At 40.3% G+C, this 27,921-nt stretch overlaps 1 protein-coding gene across 1 annotated transcript in view; it reads right to left on the reverse strand.

Moving 5' to 3' along the window:
- The window catches only part of DNAJC3 (DnaJ heat shock protein family (Hsp40) member C3), a 41,462-nt gene extending 13,908 nt beyond the window's left edge, over window positions 1–27,554 (reverse strand). The window contains exons 1-5 of the mRNA XM_088136442.1: window positions 27,390–27,554; window positions 23,325–23,435; window positions 19,657–19,781; window positions 18,190–18,264; window positions 325–477 (exon numbers count right to left, since the gene is read on the reverse strand). Coding sequence (XP_087992568.1) covers window positions 325–477; window positions 18,190–18,264; window positions 19,657–19,781; window positions 23,325–23,435; window positions 27,390–27,471 — 546 coding nt within the window. The 5' untranslated portion in view covers window positions 27,472–27,554. The remainder of the gene's footprint in view (window positions 1–324; window positions 478–18,189; window positions 18,265–19,656; window positions 19,782–23,324; window positions 23,436–27,389) is intronic.
- Window positions 27,555–27,921: the final 367 nt, after the last annotated feature.

The raw sequence follows: 27,921 nt of genomic DNA on the forward strand, positions 1-27,921 counted from the left end.
ACTTCCCAATTCAGCCTACCGCCCCAGGATATCCTAGGAGACTCCCATCTAATCAGGTACGAATCAGGTCCTATCATACTTAGCTTTTAAAATCAGGCAAGGTGAGCTAGGTGCTGCCATTCAGCTGGGTAGTAAAACTGAAACCTTTCCTATTGATGAAAATCTTCTAATTTGCAAGCATCTAGTGAAAGAAATATATCTAACTGGATCTTGTGACTCCAAAGTAGACTGGTCTAGAACTTTTAATTCAAGATTTAAAGTAGAATTCAAGAGTAGTAACCATGTTTACATCTTGGCATCAGTTTCCAAAATTCTAGGACTTACATCTAGAATTTTATCCAAGAGATTGATAGCAGTGTAGTAATCTTTCTTGAGAAAGGCAGATTGTGCTTGGGAACGCAGGCGCCGAGCCTCATTTGACTTCATCAACTGAGAGTGGGCTTCTCCTTCTTCTTTATCATTTGGGTTAGACAGGAGCTGCAAGCAATGAGCCCCCCCCCCATAAAAACACCATTACATGCTGAAATTCAAAGGTTTGACAAACCATCACCCTATCCCTAAACCCAGAACAAAGCAAAACTATGCCTTTCGATTCTTTTGCATGGAAAAAACCTAGCCTAGATAATAATTCTAGATTACTGGCTAGTAATCCAGAACAGGAATATAAGCAATTCCCTAGTCACTTCAAAAGAAAACAGCTGCTTCTGCCCAAACAGAGAAGAGACTGTGACTCTAAACCGAGTTCTCCCTCTGAAAGTGTTGCATCTTGTTACTGCCAGCTTCTCCCCATGCCCTCTTCTATTCCTTCTTCCCCAAACTCCAGACAATTCACAACAAAGGCAGATTTTGACACACATCCCCCATACTAATCCTACACAGAGGTAGATACTGCAAGGGTTGAATACTCATCTCTCCACATACTTATCCTCTCATATATTATTTTGAATCTATATCGTACATTCTCTTCCTAAGACAAATAATGGCGAGTAATTTCAGTCAAACAGGTGCATTCTTCCAAATGTGTGTGTTCAAAACAACAGCCTGGGGGCCTTCCTGAATGCTTTCATTTTCCCCTGGCGTTGTCTGCACAAGTTATATTCCACACTCAACCCATTCTTACCTAAGGCAAGGGAAAGTCTTCAGTGTGAAGCTTCATGCACAGGTTGCACGGTTACATGTACAAAATGCACTGCACTACAAAGGCAGGGCCCTGACCAAGAGCCTCATCAGGTTTTCCAGGCACTGAGGCAGGACATTAGCAACATAGTGCTGTAGAGCTGGAGGCACTGGTAAATTCTATATAGCCTGCATGTGCTTTTATTTGTTGAATTCAAACTGTAATAGCTCCATTTCCATCACTGTAGTTAAAGGATGTATGGGGTAGCAAACAACCTGTTCTGTGCTGCCAGTTACACACACATAGCCAGTTTCTGATAATGAACTCAAAATATTTATTGTTGTAGTAAATCTTTCCTCAAAGTAGTACAAAGCATGCTGCAAACTCAAAGCTTTCTGTGTAGAAAACAGGCACAATAATGTATTTTTGCAGGAGCCTGGAGAGGCAAATCTTGTGTTCACAAAGATCCAAAAACAGTCTGTTTCCAGTTCAAGGTTCCAGGTAATCTAACAATAAGAGTCACAGGTAGGAAACTAGAATGTTGTTTGCCAGGAAGAGTCCATCTCAAAAGCCATCAGCTTGAACAGTTGGTTGAGTCACATTTCTTTCTTTTAGACAGCTTGACTTCCTTTGCTCTTCTCTACTTAATTTGCAATGTGTTGCTGGGCCTGGGACCTTGCCTAGCTCAGGGTCTGGGTCAGCTCACCCACACTGCAGCTGCGTCTCCTCTTTAGCTGATTCCTGTGATGCAGGCTGAGGCTTAGACCGGCCTGAATCTGAAGACTCAGGTTGATCCCTATCACACAGTCAGGAAAAAAATAAACACTCTGTGGGCATCCATGCCAATAAATAAAACTGCAGATCCAGCTGCACTAGCCATCTAAGGAACAACGTGCGCTAGATTACATTATGAACTGTTTTCCATTTAAGCATCACTATGCTCTCACCTAGTCTGCATCATTCTTTTTTTTTACAAGTTCACAGAAGCAGCTGCAAATGAAATCTGGACTGGGCTTTGGATAGAGGTGTAACACAGAGGTGGAAAACTGTCCGGCAGATCAGAGGTGGCCTATGCAGTATCCCCATCTGAGCCTCAGAGGCAGAAGCTCCCAAGCAGAAGCCCCCTTCTCTTTGCTCCAAATGCTCCATGCAGGAGGACCAGGACACTCATTTCTCATCCCAGTGCAGAACAATGGAATTACTCCATTACCATTAGGATAAAGGAAGGGCTTCTGCAAGAGAGTATTGGCCTATAACACCCCCAGACATCATCAGACCTTTTAACCTGATTCATTTCTCCACTCTTGGTATATCCATATGTGGGTTAAAAATAGTAATGTGGACTGTCTCCTCAGGAACCTGGGACAGAATTCAGAATATATATAAATACTAAGCACTTTTATTACTACTTGCAAATGTAAGAATGTCTGTGTGATGTTTAACAACTGTTTTGCAAATAATCATTGCCCAGAAGATAATTATCTCTATCTGTACCATTTCAGTTTAATTCCCATCTGATCTCACTATTCATTCTGTTCCATCTACCCAGCATATACATGTATGTATGTATGTTTTCCGCTGTCATTAGGGGACTCCATTTATCTGATGAAACAGCCTGTAGTTAGTCTGTAATTTAATAGAGGTTTTATTTAGATTTCATAAATACATTTGTTGTTAAAGTTTTGAGAAAATTTTGTATTATTATGAATTAAATGTTCAAATGCCAGAGGCCTTCTGTTATAACAGTATGGGCCATGGTTTGCCCATAGAGATTTGCAATGGAGAACAAGGAGACCATCACACATTCCGTATGCCTGGACCACTCTGGAAATACAGAGCTGAAGTTACTACAGCCTACACTGAAGCACACTTAGCACACAACAAGAAAATGGAGAAGCATCAGATTTCCAGGGAAATCACATTAAAATTCCTGAGGTTTGACTGAACTCAATACTACTTTTGAGCAGATATGCGCACAATGCACCAAGAGAGATTCTAGTTGTCATCCAAACAGATCAGTCATCTAGTGAACACTGTTCACTACTTTTCTGTGCAATTATTATGCAATGTGTATGCTCATTGTGACTGCTTATTCTTCACCATTTAGAGATTTTAGTGGCATCCTTTCTTTCAAGAAATGCATCCTTTCATGAAAAATGCCATACTTAGAAATCACTCCCATGATCATCAATAGTTTGTTCACTTAAGTTTTCTTGCAATAAAAAATGATACCAAGAGATCTTATGCCATAAAAAGGGACCCCCCCCATAACAACATAATTTAGGTAAGGAAAAAATTATTATTACTTAATTAGTAGCTTAATAAAGAATAAAACAAATGAGATGCAAGTAGTCAAACTGCTTTTAAAAATGATTTGTGTGAGCAATTTATTTCTCTTTATAAATTTAGTTTGCTTTAAGTCAAAAACCCAGCCTCATACAGTGGGGCAAAGAAGTATTTAGTCAGCCACCAATTGTGCAAGCTCTCCCACTTAAAAAGATGAAAGAGGCCTGTAATTTTCATCATAGGTATACCTCAACTATGAGAGACAAAATGGGGAAAAAAATCCAGAAAATCACATTGTCTGATTTTTAAAGAATTTATTTGCAAATCATGGTGGAAAATAAGTATTTGGTCAATATCAAAAGTTCATCTCAATACTTTGTTATATATCCTTTGTTGGCAATGACAGAGGTCAAACGTTTTCTGTAAGTCTTCACAAGGTTTTCACACACTGTTGCTGGTATTTTGGCCCATTCCTCCATGCAGATCTCCTCTAGAGCAGTGATGTTTTGGGGCTGTCGCTGGGCAACACGGACTTTCAACTCCCTCCAAAGCTTTTCCATGGGGTTGAGATCTGGAGACTGGCTAGGCCACTCCAGGACCTTGAAATGCTTCTTACAAAGCCACTCCTTCGTTGCCCGGGCGGTGTGTTTGGGATCATTGTCATGCTGAAAGACCCAGCCACGTTTCATCATCAATGCCCTTGCTGATGGAAGGAGGTGTTCACTCAAAATCTCACGATACATGGCCCCATTCATTCTTTCCTTTACACGGATCAGTCGTCCTGGTCCCTTTGCAGAAAAACAGCCCCAAAGCATGATGTTTCCACCCCCATGCTTCACAGTAGGTATGGTGTTCTTTGGATGCAACTCAGCATTCTCTCTCCTCCAAACACGACGAGTTGAGTTTAGACCAAAACGTTCTACTTTGGTTTCATCTGACCATATGACATTCTCCCAATCCTCTTCTGGATCATCCAAATGCTCTCTAGCAAACTTCAGACAGGCCCGGACATGTACTGGCTTAAGCAGGGGGACACGTCTGGCACTGCAGGATTTGAGTCCCTGGTGGCGTAGTGTGTTACTGATGGTAGCCTTTGTTACTTTGGTCCCAGCTCTCTGCAGGTCATTCACTAGGTCCCCCCATGTGGTTCTGGGATTTTTGCTCACCGTTCTTGTGATCATTTTGACCCCACGGGGTGAGATCTTGCGTGGAGCCCCAGATCGAGGGAGATTATCAGTGGTCTTGTATGTCTTCCATTTTCTAATTATTGCTCCCACAGTTGGTTTCTTCACACCAAGCTGCTTGCCTATTGCAGATTCAGTCTTCCCAGCCTGGTGCAGGTCTACAATTTTGTTTCTGGTGTTCTTCGACAGCTCTTTGGTCTTAGCCATAGTGGAGTTTGGAGTGTGACTGTTTGAGGTTGTGGACAGGTGTCTTTTATACTGATAACAAGGTCAAACAGGTGCCATTACTACAGGTAATGGGTGGAGGACAGAGGAGCCTCTTAAAGAAGTAGTTACAGGTCTGTGAGAGCCAGACATCTTGCTTGTTTGTAGGTGACCAAATACTTATTTTCCACCATGATTTGCAAATAAATTCTTTAAAAATCAGACAATGTGATTTTCTGGATTTTTTTTCTCATTTTGTCTCTCATAGTTGAGGTATACCTATGATGAAAATTACAGGCCTCTCTCATCTTTTTAAGTGGGAGAACTTGCACAATTGGTGGCTGACTAAATACTTTTTTGCCCCACTGTATGTTGAGTTTAACCACTTGTCATCCTGAGTTTTACCAGTTTTTGTCACTAGACTGCATATTTGTAAAGAGCCTGCCTGCCTGCCTGCCTTCCCTCAGAGCTGCTGCGACTTTAGCTCTCTCTGCTCTTCCATGCTAGTTCTTACAATGCATTTCTTATTCAACTTCTTTTATCCATCTAGCTATTTGCTATTCTCAGTGAACAGTTTTATTCCATTTTATTTTATTTCATCTCATTTTTTAGAGAAAATCTAATTAAAATGTGTTTTTGTGACTTGAACATCAATCCTCTGCTGTAGCAGAGGTACTCTGCCAAATCAGTTTGTGAAAAAACCAAAGTACCTCCAGACAACATCAACTCAGGAGATAGGCTAATCCTGAGCACAAATAATGATGGCTTGACCAGGGTTCATTTAACTCTCTCAGCTCCAGGTGTCCTCCCTGAAAAAACATTGGTTAAAAAACTGCTTTCATTTCTACCAAAGATGGAAGAAGTAATTATTTTTCATAGACTAGAAGACTTAAAACTATTGCTTAAAATAACTTTATTTGTCAACACCAGCCCTTGTGTCTCTATGAAAGAGTGCTTAGAACCTCACATTATCAGCCATAGAGTTCTTACAGCCCCTTGCCAATTAATGGAATTAACTCTACCTATTTCTTCTCCTAATTTGCCTGATCTTACAGCCTGCTGCTCTCACTATGCTGAACGACAGAAACCACTGTCACACAAATAGCTCCTGCAGAAGCCAAAACATGTCATAAGCTGACCCTGCTCTTACAGCTACTCTGGATCAATGCTCATGGGAAATTCAGCCAAGGCATAATTTCTTTGTAACTCAAGGACCCAGTTACAAGTTTAGAACTCAAGTATATCAGCACCAGAGACCAACTCAAACACAATTTCCTCACGCCTGAATGATCCACCCTTTGACAGATCCAAACTTGCACTTTATCCTGAGCTACTCTAGAAGCCCCTCTCAACCAAATGTTTTAGAGTTTCTGGTCACACTGTACAACTGATCTTCTGGAATGACCCCATTTTCAGTACTTTATTACCACAGCATGATATTGTACTACTTCAGGAAACATGGAAGCAATAGATGATACTTTGGCTGCTTTTACCTCTTCTCAAAACCTACACCACCTAGTTTTTTGCACTAGAGGCAAAACCATTCTGATCTCAATCAAACTTCAATTATATCCCCCATCTGCCCTGCCTGCAATAGATTGGTTTCTCAAACCAATGCTTCCTGGGATTTTTTTGAGGATTTTGCATCAGGTTTGACCTTTCAATTTCCTAATTCAGTTTTGATTTTAGCTAGTGATTTTAATGCCAGATGGGGACCTGATGACAAACTCCTACTCTTACATTTTAATGCACCAAATTTTCTGTCTGCCAAGCTCCTTTCATCTTGGCTCCCACCACTCTAAAGATAAAACCATAACAACAGGAGGTTAGAGACTTACCCTTTTAGCTATCAGCTATGATATAAGGACCTTAAATGGCTCAACTCCTGGTAACCCAGAAAGAGAATCCACTTTCTAGGGCCCAAAAGGATCTGGTACCATCAACATCAATACTGTATTCAATATACTACTCATTGGCAGAACTGACTTTGAAGTAATTTTTCACCCTAGCAGAGATCACTTCCTTTTACTTGAGTTACTTGCTCTTAACACCATGTTAAGTGTTCCAAAGTGAGTGCTGTGGCAATTTCCCAGCTGCTAACTCCTCATATCATCACTTAACCAGTCCATTAAGCCAGCAAAAGATGTCTATGAATTTCCAAATGCTTACTATTACTAAAGCTTTCACAATATCAACATAAAGGCACCTCTCCTCCTGTGCAAAGGAACCTTACAAACAAGCCTCAAGACCCTGGCTTGACAAAGAATATACCCTGCTAAGGCTAATTTAGCGGCTGCCTTTAGAACTACCAAATACAAAAATGAAAACTGCTGTTATGCCACCTCTCATCCCCTAAAAGCAGAACAGAGTCTCTTTTAGTGGTGAAGAAAATGCAGAGGCAAAGAGCTGATTGGGAGATTGGTGCCTGCAGACCAAACAAGCAAACCTTTTGGCGTTTAGTTGCCATTTAAACTGCTGGGGAAGCCTTTGGCCCTGGGAACTCAAACACTTTGGAGACCTGGGTTAGCCACTTTTGTGAGATATTTACCAAACCACCAACAACTCAACCCCTTTTAGGGCCACCTGGCTCCAGAACTACTCTGGGAGGCTTTCAGATTTAAAAAGCTAAGAAACACTGCAATATTAGAAAAGAATGACAGTTGCCCAGAGGGAACAATAAAAACCCTCTTCCCCATACAATGTCCAACCTAAGGAGGCCCAAGGACCACCCTAGCCTAAGTCTTGGGGAAGAGCCAGGTTCTCCAGGCTTCTTTAAAGGAAGGCAGGGCAAGGGCAGTTTAAATTTGTTCCTGGACAGGGAAGGCCCTTCCACAGAACAAGGACAAAAATACATTAAAATCCAGTGGTCTGACAGCCGGGGGAGGCATGGTGAACTGAAGAAGTCTCTGCAAAAGCAGAGCTGATGACTGTGGCAAAGACCAAAGAACCGGTGACTAGACTGCTTCTTCAGAACCTCTCTGGATAAGGAGAGGATGAGAGGCTGCCCACATGCGCTCCAACAGCTGCTCCTCATGAAGAGACCGCAGGACAGTGGTCTTCCATGGGTTTGAGCACCAGGAGACAAAGAGATCAGCCATCTTGCCTGCAACCACAGTGGAGCCTTTTAAAAGACGCTAAGTTCACAAGCCTCACTTTCTAATCACTTTCAGAAATTGCCTATTAACCATCTTAAAGCTATTAGAACAAGTTTGCTTCAGAACAAGTTTGAAAAGTCACTGGATGAGTTTAGCTTCAAATCTGTACAAAAGAAAAATTAATTACAAGCTTAAGAACTTAAAGAATTTGAAATAAACAGCAAAAAGCTAAATAAGATTTTGATCTGTTATAAACGGATTAAGGGTCCAGTTAATTTGGAATACTCACTTTTATCATAAGATTTCGGAATTAACTATAAAAAATAGCTTCTTGTGGGAAACACTTATTTTGGCTATTTTGGTTATAGTAAGTCATAACAAAGATAAGCAACTTTATGATTCTAGAAACTGGACACTAAAGGGGACTAAAGACTCTAAGTAGAAGGGGGAAAAAATACAAGCCTGCTTTTGGTGTCAGTTAGTACTGGGACTTACAAAATGACACAAAATGTCATAACATTGGAAATATTAAGGGAGATCTTTGAAGAATGGGGCCAGAAATTAGTAACTCCAGTATCAACAGGAATGATGTCTGACTCAATGGACAGATTATGTCCAAAAGATGTTAATGAGGGAATGACAGATGTGGGGCAAATTTTGTCTGACAAGACAGAGAAAGTACCAAAAGTGGAACTACAAATGACAGGCCAAGAGAATGATTTGAAAAAGGATTCTTTGTTGGATATACAAAAGAAACTGGCTGAAGTTTTAAAAAGTAAAGTGGAAATACAAATGACAAACCAAGAGAACCTGGGAAATGTTTTCTTATTGGATCTACAAAAGAGGCTTGTTAAACCTTTGAAGAAGTCTGTGCAATGAGATAAAGAAGAATTGAAGAGAAATCAAATCCTACGACAATATTTGAATGAACTAAAGATTAAAGCTGTTAGAAGTAAAAGGAAAGAATACAAAGCTGCCTTATCTGATCAAGGTTAGAATAAAACATTTTCTTGCAAAGTTCTAGCAACCCTTTACAGACTTTTTGCTGACACCAGGATTGAAAAGTTGATGTTTTACGGATTTGCTTATAGATAAGGGATGGGATATGGGATGAAAAGATATCTAATGGGGGTGGGCAGCATGGTTCTGTGCTGGTTCACCTCCTTTCTCCAGGGCCGATCCCAATCGGTGGTCATAGGGGGCAAGAAGTCCGATCCCCAGCCCCTCCTTTATGGGGTGCTGCAGGGTTCGGTTCTCTCTCCGCTCCTTTTCAACATCTACATGAAACCGCTGGGTGAGATCATCCGCCATCATGGGATGAGGTATCATCAATATGCCGATGATCTCCATCCCAGGTGAGGTAAGTGATGCTGTGACTGCCTTTCACGGTGCCTGGAGGCTGTAAGGGTCTGGATGGGGAACAACAGGCTCCAGCTGAACCCTGGTAAGATGGAGTGGCTGTGGGATAATGGCTCCTTTGTATCTGGGACTCTGTCATCTTTGGTGCTGGATGGGGTAGCACTGCCCCAAACAGACCCAGTGCGTAATCTGGGGATCCTCCTGGACTCATGGCTCCTGTTTGAAGAGCAGGTGGCAACAGTGGCCAGGAGGGCCTTTGCACAACTTCGGGTTGTGCATCAGTTACGCCCTTTCCTGGATTGGGATGCCCTTCGGTCACTCATGCCCTTTTATCTCCCACACAGACTACTGCAATGTGCTCTACATGGGGATACCCTTTAAGAGTATCTGGAAGCTACAGCTGGTCCAGAATGCAGCTGCGCGGGCTATTTTTGGAGCCCCAAGAAGGGCCCACGTAACACCATTGCTCCACAAGCTGCATTGGCTACCAGTTTGCTTCCAGGTCCAGTTCAAGGTGTTGGTCATCACCTTTAAAGCCCTACATGGCATGGGACCAGGTTTCCTAAGGGACCGCCTCTTCCCCATGACTTCAACCTGTCCCACCCGATCACACAGAGACGGCATGCTTCAGATCCCCTCAGTAAAAGAGCTCCAATTAGCGGAGTCCAGAAGGCGGGCCTTCTCTGCTGTAGTCCCTGCCCTTTGGAATATCTTGCACCCGGAGATGAGATTGGCCCCCCACTCCTGGCCTTCCAGAGAGATTTGAAGACTTGGCACTGCCGCTTGGCCTGGGATGGGGAGGGAAGACATCAAGCGTGGGGATGGCTAGTCCCTTAGAGGCCTGTCATCTGCAGCTCTGGAAACCATCAGCCTCTTGGATTTTTTCTTTTTCTTTAGTAATATTTTGTACAGTTTTCATGTTTTATGTGATTGTATATATATTTATTGTTTTAATGGGTTATGTGAGCCGCCCAGAGTCCCCCATCAGGGGAGATGGGCAGAGATAAATTAAATAAACAAATAAATAAAATAGAAGAGAGATATGTAGCTCAGGGTTGAACAGCCAAAACAAGCTATGAAAAGGATAACACTGCCATACATCAAAAACATCTCAAAAACAACCAATAGACTATTACAACCACACGGCATCACTATAGCACACAAACCAACTAGAGCCCTCCAAAACATCTTAAGTAAACTGAAAGACCCAGTAGCCCAAGGAGAGAAACAGGAGTCATCTACAACATACAGTGTAAGGGCTGTAACAGCCACTATGTAGGGCAGATAGGCAGAAGTCTAGCAGGGTGCATCCATGAACACCAACTAGCAGTCAGAAGACAGGATGAAAACTCCTTAATCTCATAACAGATGGACAGACTCAACCATAGTTTCAACTGGGAAACTGTGAGCATCCTAGACCAAGCTAAATCCAAAAACACTAGGGAATTCCTGAAAGCTTGGCATTCAGACAAATCAGCCATCAATAAACACATAGAGATAAACCATAGTTACACACCATTCAAAAGAGACAATAAAAGAGCTAGTAAGGAAACAAAAAGACCAGAATACTTCCTCTCCAGCAACCAATACCTAGATAAGCAGAGATTAACACCAGATAAATAATCAAGCAGAAAACAATACCCTAATAAAGGAGCTACCAAGGAGAAAGCCACACCCCCACCAATACCAGCAGGGCAAACTACTGGATATAAACAGGGAGCAAACCCCACACTCACTAGCACTGATGATGTTGCCTAGACGGGTAATGAAATGTCTGCAAGCAAACAACCAAGCTCAAAGAGCACCAAGGACTCCACAGAAGAAATATCTGTTTGAATCCCTATGGGGGTAAAGAGCTACTAAATTTGTCTATACTGCTGTAATGAACATTGAAAGTCACTTCTTTATATCTTTTTTCTTTTTTTCTTGCACTATTCTTTGTTAGTATTCTCTTTTAAGTTTAGTTTGTATTAGTTTTTACTACTGTAATCAAAATCCTTAATAAAAATTATATTCCAAAATAACATTAAGACCCAGTTTCTAAATAAGATTTCACTAACATGTTTGCCTTGTTTTTAAATATTAGAAATTTGAGAGCTCAGGCATAATATCAAAACATGTACCAAAATAAACCCGTAATACCACACCTTTATAAATAGTGCACCACTATATATATTTATTCACCAACTAATCTCACTTTGCTTAACAGAGATTACTCCCAAATAAGTATACACAAATTGAAGCCCAAGCTATAAACTAGGACTACCCAATCAGGGCTGCAAAAATCTAGATGACCACTAGAAGGGAGCAAAAAGAGGCAGAAAACCCTAATTCTCTACAGCTGTCTAGTGCCAGACCAAATAATTGGAGCCATGCAGAATAAATACCTTGCATTCTTCCTATCAGTCTTCATCCAGTTCAGCAGATATTTATTCTGCAGGGCTCCAATTATTTTATACTGTCGGTGGTATCAGACACAGTATGCCTCTCAGTGGGGATCACGCGTGGAAGGCTTATGTCCTATTTGTAGCCTTCTTAGCTGATTATTATGGGAAAAGTATTCCAGACTAGACAGGGTTCTTCTCATCCTCTTAAATTCAGGTTCACGTATGTACATCACTTATTTGGTATACCCTTGGCAAATGGACGCTATTGTGTTAGATTATGTAATGGCCAGTTCAAATGACCACTTGATGTTACGATCATCAAACAATAAGCATGTATTAGTCAATTATCCCTAATACCAATTAAACTGAAGAAAATATTAATTAGTTCACCAGAACCTAAATCAAGACCAGTCCAATATTTGCTATGCTAGCTGTAGATAATATGTAAACTCAAACACTTCCAAAGAGTGTTTATTCACTTCATCTATACAGTTCAGCACAGTTTTGATAAATACATTGAGCTCCTTTTTATTTATTTAAAGGATTTCACATACTATTAGCCAAATTTTGGCTTATGACTGATTTGTTAGGAGAGGAACAAGTCAACGACTACAGCTCATATCTACACTAAGCTATAAACTTGAGCTTCTCCCATTACCAGGGACAGTCAACAGGAGCACCTGAGAAGCAGCATCAATATGAATATGACCTCCGCTCCCCCCCCCCAAATTTTTGGATTATTGCTACAAGCAAATGGAATCATGTTCTAGAACAATGGGAAAAAATGAAAAAGTGCAGATCTATTTCTACTGGAGGAGTAAAAGAGAACATTTTATCAAAACCTTGGATTTTAAAAAATACAAAAGCAGGTAATCACATCAGGTGATCCACAAGCAGAAAGCCCTAAACATTTCTGGATTTAAAACATTTTAACTAGGCTGTTAATGCTAACGCTGGCTACTTGAAATATTTGGGATGGCAAAGAAAGAATAGATCATGTCACCCCACTCAACTAAGCTTACTGCCCTCCTCTCCTGATGGCAGGGGCATCCGTAGGACAAGGGGGCAAGTGGCCAAAAGGGCCATGCAGTGCAAACCCACTGACAAACATGAAAGGGTGAAGGATGCACTTAGCTATTACTGCAAATCATGTGTCCCAAAGTGTCCTTTGGTCATTGTCCCTAACTCTAGATCCTATGCCTGACAGCTGCAGAAGGCATTTGCCCTTCTTTCTCTCCTGAAAGCAAAACGGGTTAGGCTGGTGAAAGATTAATGGGACAATCTCCCATCGCCCCCAGCCTGCTCACTTGGCTTGACAGAATTCCTGATCGTTTCAGAAACAAACAGAATTGTTAAATATGGTACATGCCTGTAAAAGAGATATTACAGAAAAACTCAGTACCGAAAGTGAGGCTGCACTATCATTTTTAAAAATACAACTCAAGGGAAAGTATCACATTGTTTCACAGAACCTATTTCACTTCCTTTAGCTGCAAATTAAAACTTTTAAATTTTTTGATTACAAAATAAAAAAAATATACAACAAAAAAAGTGTTATATCATTATAACAGTAAACAGTTATAATTCTGTATATGCTTATCTAATACAAATATTATTCAAGTACATACATATATATTTCTAATAAAGTTATATGGCCATCATGAGCAAATTGTCTATAGATGTTTGTATGGACAATATATAATATAATAATAAGTATAATAATATACTTTGTATGGACAAGTATAATGAAATATGGGACTCATTTATATAAAATACACTGGGTTAAAAAAAAAAAGCTGCAGATTAAAACTTCACTGCTTATTTTTGTGAATGTCATAAAACAAGAAAAGAAGATCCAAGGTTTAGATGATGATGATGATTTACACTAGGGGAGATGGAGTTTAACAAAAGTAGCCGTCAAGTACAGACTTTGCTGGCCTCTAGTGGAACAGCACAAAATGGATTAAAGTTGTTTTCCCAACTGTAGCTGTATGAATAGTTCTCAAGGGGAACAGTTGTTCTCCAAGTTGTGGGGATTTGAGGGGAAAAAGCAACTAGAAACTCTCCTGCCAGCCAGCTGTTGGCTGGCTGTGAGGCTGAGCCCACTTTTTAAAACTGACCCTGCAAGGGACAGATCAGATGGCAATGCCCACATCCAGCTGAATGATTACTTCGATGGGCCCGACTGCAGGCCCCTATTTTCCTATAAGGAATGGGCTGCTGCAAATAGAAAAATCCCCTCACAAATATATTCAAAAGAACTCTGTCCTAATGATTTATTTTTTAAAATATTGCCCACTGGGAAGCTTAATCAAATGGCTGGCTGCCTGTTTTTAACTCCTATAATTCCTTATTTCTGGAGGGTAATTTTATTTTTCTAAAGAATAGTCTAATTCTATTTGAAATATACTGGGCTGCAATTTAGACAAGGTATTCTAGTTTCCTCAATTAAAGATTTTAAATCTTTTTGTCATATTCTTCCCTCTATACTAAGATACGCTTTGTTAAAAAAGAGACAAAAAGTTGCATAATATTTAACAGATATTAAACAGGCCATCAAAATAATCTGTTCTTTTTATTTCAAGGCAGAATGAGTGGTCTTTAGCTTCCTAATATTTACTTTGAATTCTGAGCTCCAATAAGAGTAGTATCAGGAGAAGAACCATCATCTTGGCTGTTTTACATTTAGGAATTTTGAATATATGTGAAATAATCACATCAAAATTAGGCAAGGAGTGAAAAAACTGGGAGTGCAAAACATGTAAGAGAGACACAAACAAAATTGAAAAAACACATCCTGCTGAAACTGACCAGAAGAAGATTCACAACAAAGCAAAAGTTCTTTTTGCCAAATGTATGGCTAATAAATGCTTCTTTTTAAAATGCAACACTTTAAAGTTATGATGTATAAAAGAAGGCACCCTAAATCTCCTAAATTCAAACATTAAGTACATACTTAATAAAGAGCAAGCCCCCCCCAGGAGACAATCAGATGTACTGATAGTCTTGTGCAGTCTTCTACTTCAACTGAGCAACTTGATCCTTTTTACTGATTTTAACATACAGTGGGGCAAAAAAGTATTTAGTCAGCCACCAATTGTGCAAGTTCTCCCACTTAAAAAGATGAGAGAGGCCTGTAATTTTCATCATAGGTATACCTCAACTATGAGAGACAAAATGAGAAAAAAAAATCCAGAAAATCACATTGCTCCCACAGTTGATTTCTTCACACCAAGCTGCTTGCCTATTGCAGATTCAGTCTTCCCAGCCTGGTGCAGGTCTACAATTTTGTTTCTGGTGTCCTTCAACAGCTCTTTGGTCTTGGCCATAGTGGAGTTTGGAGTGTGACTGTTTGAGGTTGTGGACAGGTGTCTTTTATACTGATAACAAGGTCAAACAGGTGCCATTACTACAGGTAACGGGTGGAGGACAGAGGAGCCTCTTAAAGAAGTAGTTACAGGTCTGTGAGAGCCAGACATCTTGCTTGTTTGTAGGTGACCAAATACTTATTTTCCACCATGATTTGCAAATAAATTCTTTAAAAATCAGACAATGTGAATCAGAAAATGACACAGTTGCAGGTCAGCACCTCATACTGAAGTATTTTATTCTTTCCTCAAGAAAAGAAAGAAAGTGGGCTTCCGGTGGGGGATCAGTGGTGGCTTAGGCATCTTTGAAATAGCAGAGATGGCATCACAGCAGGATTGGCGGCTGGCGGCAAGTGCTGGCCACTCAACTTGCTCCGAATCAAGGAGGAAGCAAGAAATCAACCCATTCAGTCTCCAGACAGCTGTTTCTCAAAAGCTAATCATGGGGACGGAAGCTTCTGCGAATGGCTTTCGAGCTGAGCAGCCAGGAGGTGGGGGATCCATCTTCGTTTGCAGCTATGGTGCTGTCTTTATATGGATACTAGAGCCAATTGAACCTCATTTCTAAAATACTTTGGACTTTAATTATTTTTCAGTTTAAGAGAGACCTTCCTTCACAACAGATAAGTAATTCTCTTGGGCTTATCCTTAATTTTGGGTCTATATTTTTAAAAGAAGAATTAGAGCTTAATTTGAATCTGATTAATTCACCAAAAGCTGTATGAAAATTGGAATTTAAAAGGGAATTATATTAAATATTAAAAGTTATTTATATTAAAAAGGGAAGCTTTCTTGTTAGAATTTTATTTTTCTATGACACTCCATATGCAGTGACGAGGCTTGATTTTTCCATGGGAAAGTGTTTTGTTTTGCTGGACTGTGCTTGTTGATTGGTTCGGTTTCTAAAATAGAAGAAGGCTGTAACTTGATCCCTGTGTACTTCCTTTGACGCGTGCCTGCAATTCCATCTTGAAAGACACCAGAAGGCATGAACTGTCTCTTTACTTTCTCTTGTATTTAATATATTTGGCTATGGGGGGGATAAAAAGAACATGGCTACAAGGAAGGCAGTGAAAGAAATGAGAAGAGGCTCCGTAAAGCAACCGTTGGAGAAGACGGTCACTTTAAGTTTACTTAAACCAATATTTGATGAATTAGGGGCTAAATTTGAGACTTTGGGGGGAAAAAAGAAAGAATAGATAAGCTGGACAGTTATGTGAAACAAATTGCTGGAGAGATGAAACAAATCTCTGAAGAAACGAAGCAGGTTATGTGAGGATGGAAACATTGAAGAATAAAACAGAAACTAGAGATCTTGAGTTGGAGAAAGGATTGGACAATGTGGCTTTGCTGGAGTTGAGGGAGAAGGAATTTTGCCTGAGTTTAGAGCTATTCCAGAAATTCCAGGGGAAGGTATTAGAAGAATGGTGGTTCAAGTATTAGCAGAATGTTTAAATTGGGAGGAGGAAAGAGCTGAAGATGAGAATGATAAGGTGTACTGGGTAAATTCATGCTATGCAGCAATAAGACATGTGCCAAGGGATGAGCTAGTACATTTTGCAAAGAAAAGGACCAGGGATCAAGTTTTGCAATGGCATTTTAAGACCAGACTGAACATTGGCAATGTGGATATAATTATATTAAAAGAATTCCCATCAGAATTTTATGTAAGAGAAAGGATTGCTTTTTTTTGACAGAGATATTGAAACAGAAGATTTTGTTTCATTGGGATAAACTGGAGGGAGTGATTTTTACTTTCCAACAGAAAAGATGTCGACAAAATTCTGTTCATAAAGCTACAGAATTTCTGGAAAAATCAGAAGGGGACCTGGAGGAGGATGAGAAGACAAGCTCAAAAGCCAAACTTGTCCAGGAGGAAGATCAAAAAGAGGACTCTAAGTTGGGTGCCACAGGTATATACTTTTCTAAATTACTGGCTTAATTATAGATTACAAATGGCTAACGTGGAATATTAATGGAGCAAATGTTCCACAAAAGAGAAGAAAAGTGTTTCATAATTTAAAAAAACTTAAACAAGATGTAATTTGTTTACAAGAGACTCATACTAGAAAAAAGGAAATAAAATATTTGATTTGCAAGAATTTGGGACAAAGAATTTATTTTGGCAGGCCCAAAAAAAGTTAATGGAGTTGTGTTATATGTTAACCCACAATTAAAAACAAAATTAGAATATGATGAACGAATATGGTAGATTTGTTGGAATAGAAGTTGAATTACAGATTCAACTTTTTTTTCTTCTTTTCTTTTTTTCTGCACTCTTGATCTTTACTATCCTTTTTTTCTAATTTTTTTTCTTCTTATTCTTTTTCTTAATATTAGCTCTTGCTAGTTTTTACTGTTTTTAATTTTTTTAAAAAAAATTAATTAAAAATTAATTTAAAAAAGTTAAAAAAAGAAAAGAAAGTAAAGCAGAAGTCATGAGCTGAGGGAGCATCTTGCAGGAGTAGAAAAAGGGAATGAGAGCATCCAGTACAGCTTGGGATTTGGTTAAGAGCATCCTGCAAGGCTGAAGAAAGCAGGGAAAAAGTGTGTGTTTTCTCTTCTGTTCCAGGCATAGGTTTCAACTGAAGGTTTGGGGCATGTTTGTCTCCTAGGATGCATATTTTTCTGAGAATCATCAGCTTGCTTTCAGTGAAATGACACGCGATAGTGCATTGTGAAGAAGAACATGCAATCAGGCATTTAGGTCACATTTCTTACCTTTACTTTGTACTCATTTTCTTGTCTCTGACTCATTAGTTTACCTTCTCTGAAAACGAACTGTTGTGTATTTTGGAGTTCAAATGTCACCCCCCTCATTCTTATTTTGCTTTGGGGGGGTAAGGTGTTTTTCTTTTTTTAGCCTTCCCTCCCTCTCAGTTAGATACGAAATGTCCCAATGCACCCACCCATTGGCAACCATTGGGCAATTATATATTTAATGGTCTCTCCTTGGTGCAGAAATGTGCAGGACTCTAGGTTTAGGCCATATCAATGTTAAAAGATAGTTGAAGATGCAGGGCAGCAACACCATTTACATGGTCCTAATTTCTTGCTGACTCTAGCACTACTCAAATTCTAAACTATTCCACCAGTATGTAGTATAGGAATAAGGGGACATACACTGCTTAATACCCTTTCATCATATGCTGCTACTTCAATTATGCCTCGAGGAGGTACTTCACTTACCACGCCATCAAAATCCTCTTCAGCTTCGTCCAACTTTCCCTGTTTAAGCAGTAGATGCCCTCTTTGTAGTCTTGCCTAAAGAAAAATAATTTTGTAATACAAAAACAGCCACTGTGATCAGATTGCCAGATTAAGACTGGGGTATTCCAAGGCATAACTCTAATGAGGCTTTCAGATGGTCCTGGTCTCCCCGCTTCACTACTTCATGGAGGAGGAGGGACAAATAGACAGTCAACTTAGCTCCTTAGAAATTAAATAAATACTGTAAATGGAACTGTTTAATAGAAGCAAAAAAATACATTTCACTTAAATTACTTTAGAAGAACCATGGGGACATTATCTTACCTTGTCTGATTCATAACATGCATGGCTTCTTCATTTTCTAATTACAAGTTTTTAGCAAAGATTTTTTAAAATTATTACATCAGTCAAAAGTGTATCATTGCAAATGATGGCACAATTCAATCATTTTCCTTTAAATTGAAAGGATTTCTAAGTAAATGCTTCATATGACTTTGAATTTCCCCCAAATTATAGTCTTACTGAAACATCAAAACAAATATCAAAATCATTACTGCTGAGAGAAAAAAGTATTTCTGATTAGAGACATGGGGGTCAAAAAAGTCAATATGGCAGCTGCATGATCAAAGACTTACTCCTTTTTTACTTGTATTACAGCCACCATCTTGACTTTTTAAAACCTACACACAGAGAGATGCCTCTGCTTCTGATAACAGCATCTGCTTTTGGTTTCAACACAAGACAAGGTAAAATTACTATACATTACTCCAAAAAAAAAAAAAAAAAATCCAGATCCCAGTTTGAATCTTATAAAGATCTACAAATATAACTCTAATCTATCACCAATAAAATTACTAAGTATTGATATATAGCACAATATTTCCAAAGTTTTCCAATTTTAAAAAGTGTTACTTCGTTATTCAAAGATTTTATAGCATCAGCATTACTTTCTAAAAATATACACCTCCCAAGCAGTAGAAATATTACGATTATCGCTGATATAGTGGCATCAAAATACATAGTGCTATATACCACTGTATTAGCAAGATTATGGATGCTCCAAATAAAACAATCATGATTTTGATAATGAAGAAAGACTACTTAAGAATCTAAAAAGGATTTAAGGATCCATCTGCGTATACTTCAGCAATTTGTAGTTATGCCAAAATCTTCAGCCCCAAATCACAGTAACATATTAATACCTCTTGCAGTAATCAGAGAAAATTCACATGCTGAATTAATACTATGAAAATCCTGTCTTCCCACCTAGAATTGTAGCCTACATTTAATCCCCCCAAGTTGTATGATAATTGAGGTTCCCTGTTAGATTAGACCACTTACTAAAAAAGAAAGGGAGACAGACTCCCATTTAAAAGGCAACAGAAAAATAAAGACCAAAAGCCATTTCCAGCCACCCTGAAGGAATTTTTAGAAAGCATTGCTTACCGATGTGAAATCCTGCTTTAATTCAACTACCCTGCTTAAGTCACGAATGGCAGCTTTTGATTTGCCCATGGCTAGATAGACTGTGGCTCTTCTGTAATAAGCAAGGTAGTTATCAGCGTCTCCTTCTGCAAGAGAAAAAGTAGCAATCAGAACATTGCCTCAAGCCAGCCAAAGCTTTGGATAGAAGGGAGCAAGCAACAAGGAGGAATAATAACACAATTACTGGGGGGGGGGGGAGGAGTGAGGAGGGGGTCTACCAGTGCATATAACTTGATGAAGGAATATTTCCAGCAAAGTAGGCACTCTAATGAAAATTTTAAAAATGGTATGCATAGGACAGGCTTTCCAGAAGTGGGCAATAAAAGAATAAAGCTGAGCGCCAACATGCTACAGCTTCTAATCTCTAACTGCAGACTCACATGTGTGTAATATACAGTGGGGCAAAAAAGTGTTTAGTCAGCCACCAATTGTGCAAGTTCTCCCACTTAAAAAGATGAAAGAGGCCTGTAATTTTCATCATACTGTAGGTATACCTCAACTATGAGAGACAAAATGGGGAAAAAAATCCAGAAAATCACATTGTCTGATTTTTAAAGAATTTATTTGCAAATCATGGTGGAAAATAAGTATTTGGTCAATATCAAAAGTTCATCTCAATACTTTGTTATATATCCTTTGTTGGCAATGACAGAGGTCAAACGTTTTCTGTAAGTCTTCACAAGGTTTTCACACACTGTTGCTGGTATTTTGGCCCATTCCTCCATGCAGATCTCCTCTAGAGCAGTGATGTTTTGGGGCTGTCGCTGGGCAACACGGACTTTCAACTCCCTCCAAAGCTTTTCCATGGGGTTGAGATCTGGAGACTGGCTAGGCCACTCCAGGACCTTGAAATGCTTCTTACAAAGCCACTCCTTCGTTGCCCGGGCGGTGTGTTTGGGATCATTGTCATGCTGAAAGACCCAGCCACGTTTCATCATCAATGCCCTTGCTGATGGAAGGAGGTGTTCACTCAAAATCTCACGATACATGGCCCCATTCATTCTTTCCTTTACACGGATCAGTCGTCCTGGTCCCTTTGCAGAAAAACAGCCCCAAAGCATGATGTTTCCACCCCCATGCTTCACAGTAGGTATGGTGTTCTTTGGATGCAACTCAGCATTCTCTCTCCTCCAAACACGACGAGTTGAGTTTAGACCAAAACGTTCTACTTTGGTTTCATCTGACCATATGACATTCTCCCAATCCTCTTCTGGATCATCCAAATGCTCTCTAGCAAACTTCAGACAGGCCCGGACATGTACTGGCTTAAGCAGGGGGACACGTCTGGCACTGCAGGATTTGAGTCCCTGGTGGCGTAGTGTGTTACTGATGGTAGCCTTTGTTACTTTGGTCCCAGCTCTCTGCAGGTCATTCACTAGGTCCCCCCATGTGGTTCTGGGATTTTTGCTCACCGTTCTTGTGATCATTTTGACCCCACGGGGTGAGATCTTGCGTGGAGCCCCAGATCGAGGGAGATTATCAGTGGTCTTGTATGTCTTCCATTTTCTAATTATTGCTCCCACAGTTGGTTTCTTCACACCAAGCTGCTTGCCTATTGCAGATTCAGTCTTCCCAGCCTGGTGCAGGTCTACAATTTTGTTTCTGGTGTCCTTCAACAGCTCTTTGATCTTGGCCATAGTGGAGTTTGGAGTGTGACTGTTTGAGGTTGTGGACAGGTGTCTTTTATACTGATAACAAGGTCAAACAGGTGCCATTACTACAGGTAACGGGTGGAGGACAGAGGAGCCTCTTAAAGAAGTAGTTACAGGTCTGTGAGAGCCAGACATCTTGCTTGTTTGTAGGTGACCAAATACTTATTTTCCACCATGATTTGCAAATAAATTCTTTAAAAATCAGACAATGTGATTTTCTGGATTTTTTTTCTCATTTTGTCTCTCATAGTTGAGGTATACCTATGATGAAAATTACAGGCCTCTCTCATCTTTTTAAGTGGGAGAACTTGCACAATTGGTGGCTGACTAAATACTTTTTTGCTCCACTGTATTTTGGTCCTGGATTCTACATCCTTCCCTTATGGAAGGCCAAATAATTGACTTGCTGGAGACCAGTGATGGAATGTTCTTCTCACCCTCCCTGTTAATAAGCCTTTAGCATGTACCCAATAGAAACATACCAGCCTTTTTGCTTAATTCCTGCAAATAGCTAGAATATTTTGGAACTGTGAACCAAGTATAAAAACATTCAATCAGCAACCAGAATGCTCACCAAGAATGAGTTTCTCATCACCCCTAATTTTAACCTTATACTTGGGGGGAATGGGTTAATAAAATGCATAAGTCCACCCATGATCCTAGCCCTTCCTTAACCCTAACTCAATCACTATTTTGGAAATGGTTTACAGTTCAGTGTGCTGTGCTAACTCAGCTAATAAACCACTGTTCAAAAAAACCACAATCAATGATGGAAAACATTTATTTTCTTGTGTCTACCTCATCACACATAAATATTTTCAGATATTACAAGAGGCACAGAGAGGCAGAGAGTGAGAACTCTCATTCCCATACCTTACTCCCCTCGCAGTTTCCTGACACAGACCCTTTTTTCCATTTCTCATCTCTGTTCTGCCAAAGACTGGAGTTGCAAACAGAGAAAATAGCTGAAGCCTCCAACTGCAGAGGAGAATGGTAGAATGACAGTGACATCCCTTTCTCATGCAACTTTCCAAATGATGGCCTATTATATCTATCTTCTCCTATAACAGCGTATGAGTGAGGATCTAACATATCACCAAGGCCTGTTCTCTATCTTCTCAAAATCCAAAAAACGGAGTATTGGATTTTAGGCAATTCCAATGAAATGTTAGAAGAAACTTCCTAACAGTAAGGATCGTTTGACAGTGGAGTGTTACTGAACTCCTTCTCTGGAAATCTTCAGCTGGAAGCTAGAAACTAAAGAACAAAGCTTTAACTTGGATTCTTACTCTGAGCAGGGAGTTGGACTCAGTGATCTAAATAGGCTTTAGGACTCTGTGATTCTAGAAATCCCTGCACAAGCCTGACTCACCCACTGAAATGTAAAAACCCATAGCGATCAGGAAAATTTGAACAAGTCCTACACAATTCACAATCCAAATGCAGTATTGATGATCTTATTTGCAATAGCCACACCTGAACCTGAGTCTGCCATTATTTGTTATACTGATAGTTTCCCTTCTCCTCAGCAAGTTCAAAACAGCTTACCTGGGAAGTCTCCCCTTAATTTATCTCCACTAAATGAGTTTCAAATATGACCCAAAGTTACTCAGCAAGTTCCATGGTCAAGCAGGGGACTAGGATCTGTGTCTGTCCAGCTTGGAGTCCCCTGGCGCCAACACTGAAACCACTATACCACAATTGATCTCTGCCATGAAGAACTTATACTAACACCATGACTAACTTAAGTTCCACTGATCTGTGTTCTAATCGTAAATTAAACTGTAATAAATATAAATGAAAGAAACCACAGAATAGCTAGAAGTTATCTGGAAGTGAACACTATAGTTGCTTACTTAGATTTAAGTGACAGGGACAGAATGCAGAAACTAACACCAGAATAATTTATCTTGATGGACTAGAGGTAGCAAAAACCACATATTCAGAAGGAAAACTCAGCAGTCTTCAGGTACGTACCTATGGCGGCATGGAAGTGTGACAAAGCATCTGCCAGCTGCCCAGCTGCCAACAGTTTCTTTCCCAATTCAAGTTGCTTTTCTACTTCTGCATTTATGCCACATTGTACTCCTGAGGGAAGAGGAAAAATTAAGGTGAGTTTTTCTATTACCTGCATTTTTAAAAAAAATGGAAATCACAAAAATAACCAATATCTCTGATACCACTGATAGATGAAATCAGACCTGAATGGCTAAAAAAGTGGCAAGTCCAATGTCCCCATATGCGCCCTGCCCCTGGGTCACCGCCACACCTATCTCTGCCTGTGACTGTCCTGATGTTCCTGCCTGCTCCCTCAGCTCTCTTCACACCTTGGTCCCTCCTCTCAGGCCAAGGCACACAATCACACCCATACAACCAACACAAACCAAGCCACAATAACTCACCCTGTCCCACAAGGGACCCAACCAGGGCCACCTGCCATCCACCATCAGGGTGGAAGATAACAACTCCAAAGGGCCAGAGAGACAGAAAGACACCTCCTTCTTAGGCCCAGGGAAGAACCCTGTTTGGGCAACTCCAGAGCCCACCACTGGCCTCCAAGCTGGCAGCAAAGGCCCCAAAAAGCACAGTATCTGCAAGCCCAGCACAACCTGGTTATGCCCCACAACTTTCATCTTTCCTCCAGAGCAGCCCCAGGACCTTCCACACAGGTCCAGAGATAGACTGAGAGGACCAAACCAGCCCACACCCTAGCAGTCCAATGTCCAAGGGAGGTGCAGATGTTAAAAAGCCACTCATGGTCACTCAGACATCTGACACATCACAACCAGCCCTAAATGCCAAGCAGTCCACTGTGCCATCATCCTACCACTGGCTCCAATGACACTACCAGGTACCTGAATTCTGAGGCCCCTGCTGGCCCCAGCCACTCCACCAGCCCTGCAGGCTCCCATTGCACTGTCAGTACCAGCTCTACCAGGCCCAGCACACTTTGCATCCATGGTGGCTTTGGTCTCTGGAGTCAGGGCTGCCAACCACGAGGCCTCCGAGACCACTGCAGCTTCAGCAGCATCTCCATCTCCCACATAGCCTCCATATCCCCAGCATTCTCAACAGACTTCCTAGCCTCCATGTCCTCCACACGCTCCTGCACAGCCTCCATGTTCCCAGCAGCCTCCTTGTGGCTTCTGTGGCCTTCAGGCTTACATTTGGGCTTCCTGGGCATTCCCAGAGCTTTGTGGCAATCCAGTGGGCCTGTCAGTACTATATCAGCCTCCCAACTTATTCATTCCATCAATGAATGTTTTAATATGCATAGAAATGAACCCAATAAATAAAGGTAATTTTATCAGTTGCACTACTACAATTATTATAACAATAACAATAGGTCATTATCTATTATATTGTTGCTGCTTAAGTGTAATTATAATGTAACCAATCAAATGGAAGGGATGATTTGTATATATCAATAAAGAAGGCTTGTGACCTTACTCCTCTTTAGCACTACCCATTGGGTCTCTAGCATTACCCATTGGATCTACCGTATTGGTCAATAAATCAATTTATGCTTCAACCCATACATGTCCTGGTCTCCGGTATTCAAATACACATACAAACCCCTCTGGATTCCAGATATGGGCATCACATACTTGCTCAACTGATAAATGGCATAAGTGAATTAATCTTCACGAAATTATACCACAATCAACACTTCAACTTCAGTCCCTTCAGAACGCTTAACCATGGAATTTCTTAAATTCAGCCACAAGTTAACTAAAGGGTCCACAAATTTGTCTAAAGGTTTTTTCTCAGCTTCTATTAGCATTTGATGCACACTTGGTGGAACACAATGGATGGCCTTTTCACTGACTGCATTAAATCAAGGCGCTACCCTTCTAAGGAAGATATTTCTAGTCATCTCATGGACTTCTTTCCTTGATCAACAGTAAAAAAATTAATTCTAACAGACCTAATAATTATTTTCTTTTCTGCTGATTTGCATGCAAGTTTTAACTGGGTTGCTGGTGTTTGTTATACTGTTATATTTAAATTCATATATTTTGCTGTTTTTCATTTTTATTCATCTTGGCTGTTATATGTGGAAAAGCAGAAAGCATAAATTTGAAAACTAAATCAATATAAGTAGTATAAATATTCAGCACCAAATATCAAATTAATTATAAGCATACATTAGTACCTAAAAGGAAACACCCCATATCCCTGAACTAAAAAAGGTAGCATGATGTGAAAGCTATATTATTAAGTTATGACTGCAGGATAAAATATATTTTTACAACCAAGTCAAAACATCTGCAACCCATGCAACTCCTACAGCTATGGGGAGCCACTGCATAAAAGGGAGGCAGCAAATCAGAGACCAAACTTTAAAACAATATTTGGAATGTGCAACTGTGCACATGCATTTGCAATTATCCAACTAACAATTTATTTGCAAAATACAGCCAATGAACTCAGGGTTTTTAAAGTTTATTTAAATTTGACATTTTAGAACTGTATAAGGCTGCCCAACTCTATGACAGCTCTGGGTAGTATATAGTAAAAACAACCATACAATACAATTAAAAACAAAAATCACCCAGATGCTAGAGGAAAAGCAACCATTAAAAGGCACTCAAATACGACCTGCCACCCACTCTAACCCAAGCTTGGGAAAAAAGTCACGTCTTTAGAGCCCTTCTGAATATGGTCAGGGTGGGGGCTGGATGCATCTGTGGGAGGGGGAAGGGATGGTGTTCCAGAGGCAGGAGCTGCAATGGAGAAGGCACATTTTCTAGGTCTCAGTAGATGACAGTCCTTAATGGAAGGGGCCTGGAGCATGCCAACTCTATCCAATCATACAGGTTTAGCATGCTGATGTCACTGAGAGGAAATCCTTTGCTAATTTATATTCATCATATGTTCCTTGAGCATACTGCTACATTTATTCATTTTATTTATTTACGCAATTTATCTACTGCCTCAAAAGACTTGTGACAAAGGTCAGTGATATTCTTTCTCTCTGAAAGATGGAAGAGCCAATCCTGAAGGACCTGTAGATTTAATGTTAGGAAACTTGAGCAGATTGGAGCAAAACAAACACTGGGCACTTACCAGTTCATGAGCTGAATACCTAAACACAATTCACATGAAGTAAAACCCATTGAGTAAATTTGTACAGCCTTGCATATAAGCTACAACGTTTTAGAACAAATGTCCCAGGACTATGCCGATTTTCTAAGAACCACCTACCATGAGAACAGTTAGGATATTTTGAGCTTTTCCTGTAGGGGCAGTACCTCACTTAGGGATGGATCATTTCCCCCCTCTTCCTGAGCCTTTTCAGCATCATTAATCTGACACCACCCACAAGCAGAACTTTTGAAGTTTAATTCCATTCCACATAATTAAAACACAATGCAATGGAGACGATTATTCAGCGATAAGACCTGTTTTATCCTCCATGGGGCTTACTTACAAATAAGTTTGTGAAGGGTTGCAGCATTAGTTGTATAATTCAATCTTTTGCAATTAATAAAATAGATAAGATGTGACTGACTTATTTGACCTAATAATAATCCACTTGATTTGAGTAAGCAGAATGATTACATTCTAGCAGTGTTTCTCAACCTTGGCAGCTTGAAGATGTGTGGGCTTCAACTCCCAGAGTTCCCCAGCCAGAAAATACTTAACATTTAGATATTTATCTAATAATATCTGGCTGGGGAATTCTGGAAGTTGAAGTCCATGCATCTTCAAGTTGCCAAGATTGAGAAACACTGCATTATAGACTGGGGACACCTCCGCTTCTTTCCAAGGGGGCTTCATTGCAGCCCCTCTCCACAAGAAAGGCTGTACATTTGCAATTATCCAAAGTCACATTATGTTTTTAGTTCTATAAGAAGAATCATCATTATAAATGCACGCACTTATAGCCCAGTCAGAGGAGAGGCCTTCTATCAACGCCCCCCCCCCCCCGCCACACACACACGCTACTGCCTCCGCCCCGCCGCAAGTCCTTCCTCCCGTCCAAGTAACTAAACTTTCCAGATAACGATTGCTACAAGCAGCAGAGCTTTCTCTCACCCTCATAGTGGAGGTCCCAGAGCACCAACAGCAAAGGAAGCACCGAGCCAAGCTTGTTAATACAAGTCTGAGGAGACAACATGACTTCCCGCCGACTCACGCGCGCGAGCTCCAGACTCACTGGTAAGTTTACCTCGGAACTCTGAAACTTTCAACTTTCTAAACTAGGTTCCCCGGGGTGGGTCGTGGGATCCGCTGATTGGCTGACATCTCCGCCGTCCTGCCTCTTGCTAGGGGAACGTGGAAGGCAGGAGAGACTACTGTCAACAGTCCCCGCCCTCTTTTGCTTCAGAATGCGTATTAAGGGCAAATGAAGCTAAGCTGACGTAACAGCGCCCTCACTTTGTTAGGAGTTTATTCCTGCTCATTTACGACTCTATGAGACGCGATAGATGAACGACATTTCCGACTGGAAAAATCTCCACGGGATTATATTTTAAAAAGTTCCCCAAAACAAGAAACCCTTTGAATTTCACAGGATTCTTCTCGTGACTGTGCGCAAGGAAAACACTGAAAACCATATTGAAGCCCA

Source organism: Python bivittatus, unplaced genomic scaffold (genome assembly GCF_059951505.1).
Source record: "Python bivittatus isolate LINGU-HERP-01145 unplaced genomic scaffold, Pbiv_v1 ctg000060_np1212, whole genome shotgun sequence".
In the NCBI taxonomy this organism is placed as follows: domain Eukaryota; kingdom Metazoa; phylum Chordata; class Lepidosauria; order Squamata; family Pythonidae; genus Python; species Python bivittatus.